This window comes from Pelophylax lessonae, assembly GCF_965119305.1.
Source record: "Pelophylax lessonae genome assembly, chromosome: 11".
NCBI classification, from domain to species: domain Eukaryota; kingdom Metazoa; phylum Chordata; class Amphibia; order Anura; family Ranidae; genus Pelophylax; species Pelophylax lessonae.
Window position 1 is genome coordinate 127,728,245 of NC_138778.1, and position 4,416 is coordinate 127,732,660.

At 44.8% G+C, this 4,416-nt stretch overlaps 1 protein-coding gene across 1 annotated transcript; it reads right to left on the bottom strand.

The window, feature by feature from the left end:
• Positions 1-1,608: 1,608 nt before the first annotated feature.
• Positions 1,609-3,153, bottom strand: LOC309566915 (uncharacterized protein; the record flags this gene model as incomplete). The annotated part of the gene is made up of 1 exon (XM_082272253.1): positions 1,609-3,153. The coding sequence occupies one exon, from the start codon at positions 3,151-3,153 to the stop codon at positions 1,609-1,611; it is 1,545 nt and encodes a 514-aa protein (XP_082128379.1).
• Between the last annotated feature and the right edge of the window lie 1,263 nt (positions 3,154-4,416).

Below are 4,416 nucleotides of genomic sequence, written 5' to 3' on the forward strand. Positions count from 1 at the left end.
TTTACTCCAGTGAGCTGCAGGCTGGGTCCCCACTGGTCCGCAGGTCCAATGGGAATGATGCAGCCCACAGATCCTTGAAGTACAAAAAAGCAAGAGTTCAGAGTCCAGCATGCAGAAGATGGAGGATGCCCAAACTCCTCATCTATCTAGTAAATGCATGATTTAACTAATCCTGTTGTAAAGCTTTACACTAACAGCCAATCCTGACTGCCTTCACTGGTCCCAGGTATAGCTAAGAACTTTCTGGCTTTTGGCCAGAGTTGCAAATACCACTGGCTGTTTGTGAGAGACCCGGGGGAACCAGTGGCGTGTTATCCATGTGTGCAGGGTGTTCACTGCACAAGGGCCTCCGAGGGGAGGGGGGCCAACTGTGACCCACCCTGCACCCATAGATGATCTCCTGGTTGACAGTCAGGGATGATCAGTGCGACAGTTGCTAGCACCAATCTGCCAGTAAGATTTTTCAGCTGACAGCTGCTTCTACTCCTCTCCCTCTTGCAGCTGTCAGCTTAAAAGTCATACAGGAAGATTGGTGCTAACAGCTGTCCCCACCGCCGTCAGTGCTGTATTTTGGCCTAGGCCAACAAGGCCCAGGCCTAGGAAGGCACTTTGCAGGGGGGCAGCAAAAAAGCCGCCCCCCTCCACCTGAGACTCTATTGGCCACTGGTTGCTAGAGCCCTCTCTCTCTCATGACTCTCATCCCCCCTCTCTCTCCCCTACTCTCTCTCTCCCCCTTTCTCTCTCACCCCCCTCTCTCTCTCTTATTCCCCCCTCTCTTGCTCTCATTCTCTCTCTCTCACACACATCCCCCCTCTCTCTCTCTTTGATCCCCCCTCTCTCTCTCACCCAGCTCTCTCACTGCAATCCAGTATTATTGAGTCTGCATCTCCCCAAGGTAATACTTAAAATGTGGCCTGTTAGTGGGTCCTAAGGACAGGAGTTAAGAACCACTTGTTGGTACCTGAGACCCCTGGTCCCAATGATAGTCCCGGACTATCTATAACTTCTTTGCTCGTTTTGTGTCTGCAGGCCTGGGAGGCTGGTTTCAAGAAGTAACACAGACGGAGACAGATGTATAGTGAAACCAAGCTCTCAGTTTATTATAGGCTCGTTGTGGGTTATATAGTAAAGAGTAAGGGCATATAGCATAAGTATAGGATACTTGTTACGTTCTTATTGGTTAAACAGTTTAAGGAAACCAAGCGTCATTTCGGGGAATAAGCGAGTACACTTAATACCATATAGGGCATATAGCTTATTGCTAGAAGCGCCTGACATGATTTCATCAAAAACCACAAACAGAAACTTGCCATAACTGTAACACGTACACATTTGCAAAGCTTGTATAACTAAGATACATAGAAAATGGAGTGGGAACATACAAAATGGAGGACACATAGAATTGATATCTCCCCGTCTCCCACAATCCCCTCTTAAAATCATTAATCCTTAATTGATTTTCCCTTGTTACCCTGCATGTCATTGGAATATATAATTTTTTAGGGATGTCATCAGGGGGCTCTAAACCTCCCAGGAGTGTAGTGACATGACTGGCAGATTAATTCTCTATATCCCTGCTGCTCGAGAGACCAGATCATGTGTCATCCCTTAAACAATAAGGTTCTTCTTTTCCTTCTGTTTGTGTCTTTTAATATACTCAGTATATTCATTAGGGTTGTTAGTCGGGGGGGTTTGGTAATCTGGAACTTGGTGGGATAGCATAGAGACATTTTTCACCTTTGGTCGGGAAGCTCTAGCAATAATACACATTACAAGTTTGAAGCATGCATATAGGAATAACAAAAAGAGCAGAACCATTATAACAGTCATAGCAATATTTTTCAGCCAAGAAAATATTCCTCCAAATCCAAAATTCACATTACCAAAGGGACTCCATGTCTTAGCAATATTCCTGGCTTCCTGTTGCAGCTTATCTACTTCTTTTCGGTGCTGTGTAATAATATCATAATAATCGGGTATCTCAACAGATGTATTGTGTATCCATGTGCAACATTCATAATCCTCCGTAACTTCACATAACCCAGTAAGAGCAGCACTCATACTTTCTATGGCTAGGTCATGGAGCTCAAGTTGTTTCTTAATTGCCCTCACTTCTATATTTAATTTAGTAATGTCTCCTGAGTTCTTATCTAGGATGTCATGGAGAATTTTAGAGTAATTATTCAACCTTTTCATCATGTCTATTCCCCATCCGGTCCATGAGGGGAACCAGGCCCATACCATATCCTTTTCAAGGAATAATTCTCTTTTATTGCGGTGTTTGAGGGGATACCTAGGATGCATACTAGCTTCGAGGAGATGTCCTCCTTTGTTGTCTCCCACTACACCCATGATGGGAACTAGAGATGCGAGGTAACACCACCCTTGGGGTGCAATAGGGATCCAAGGGTGACAAATCTTTCCACAACAAATATAAGTACTGTTTCCCAAGGCTAGGGGACGTTTGTGAAATATTGCCATTATTTGGTCAGAATAACTAGACCAAGCTAAATTTGACAACAACCGTCCTACTGGGGAAGAGGAAGTGGAACTGGAGTTAAGAAAGTTCATCAGAGTGGCGTTTAGGGCTGGTTCTGAGGTGTGCCAGAAGGAGCTGTCCATCGAGGTCATTGAGATATTAACCTTAGTTTGCTGGCACACTTCAGCTCCCCTGGTGGAGTTTCCCAACCTAAAACACCAGTCTGGGGAATGACTTCTACCAATAATTTGGAAAGTGAGGATATCATTTGAGAGTGTTCTCGTGACATTGGTGAGGACAACGGGGGGTGTACCATTTAGAAAAGGGGTGAAGTTTAAAGGTATTGCTACTAAGGGGATTCTAGCTGTGCTAGGATGGAGTTTACTACATATCCAACATTTTTCATATCCGGACTTCTGGGCATAGGCATATTTAAATTGCAACAATGACATTTTATCTGTAAGGCTTTTTGAGCTTTCATCTCTCTTTTTTCTGTTATGTGCATTACTCTGTGTTGGGGTGTTGGAAGCTCCGCAAATGGCCTGTAGCCCTACCAGGTCTTCTGGATGATAAATACAGTTAGTGGTAACCCATACTACAGAGAAGACTGAAAATGATACGAGTCCTATAAGTAGCCAAAGTTTTCCAGAATCTGGTGCTATTAGGAATGTCATTTTTCTACAGGGTCAGGGCCGCCTGCCTCTTGAAACCCCCTTTTCTTGACTATCCTGTTCGAGGTCAGAGTTGTCCACTCCCGTTAGTACCTCTCTTGCTTCTGGACCTTCCTGTTCAAGGTCAGGGCCGTCCGCCCCCGTTAGTACCTCTCTTGGGTCTGGATTTGGACTTGCTTCTGGGGGTGGAGCCTCCTTCACCATTTTTACTCGAGTAGCGTGGATCCAGGTGGGGCTGTCTTCAGTCAGGACTGCTGTTCTGGTTACTGCAACAACGGTAGTGGGAGGGCCATAGGCGAAATCCTGTGGTTTCTTTGGGGTACAGTTTGATCACCACTTCATCTCCCTCCTCCAAGGAATGGGTTGGTATCTGTGAAAAGAAAAGAAAGGTGCGAGCAACTTTTCGTTCTACTTGATTCAAAATTTCAATTACTCTTTTCTCAACTTGTCCTTTTCATCCTTTCCACTATTCCTGAGCTCTATTTTCAGGATTTTGACTAGTTTCTGGCATCTTCTCTTTTAGTGGGGAACATTTCCGGCCATCGAGAAAACATGTCAGTGATGACACATGCTGGTTGTGTTCCCCCTCTTGGGAGAGGGATGTGTATAAAATCAATCTGCAGATGCGTGAATTGTGTTGTGGGATAGGGCAAGTGTTCATGTGCGGATTACTCCTATTGCAGGTAAGGCATTTTTTTTTTTTTTTTTTACATCATTGTCAACTAATCGAGCTGTGCCCGTGATGTAAAAATCTTTCTGAATCTGTTTTAAAGTGGCCTTCCATCCTATGTGTCCTATTCCATAGTAGTGGGCAATGCAAATAGGAGCACTATTACGGGGTATACACGGTTTCCCCTCTTTGCAAATTAATCCTGTTATAGGATTCTTTTGCAAGACAGGATAACCCCAGTCCTCCAATTCCTCAGCAGTGGCTGAGGCTTGTAGATCTGTGATCAACTGGGCATCATCGGGGAGGATGTGGGTTAGGACAGGCATTCGTTTTAGGGCTCCTAAAGGTAACTGTTGTGCAGCTGCCTTTGCTATTTTGTCTGCTAGTGCGTTGCCCTTGGAGATGTCATCAGTACCTCTGGTATGTGCCCTACAGTGAATGATAGCTAACTCTGAGGGTAACAACATAGCCTGAAGAAGGTTGGTGATGAGCTCTTTCATCATGTCTGCACGGGGTTAAGTGACACTTTCAATAGTTTCCAGGCAGTCATGTGGTTCTTGGCCCATATCATCTGCTGAACCCATCTACTATTGACT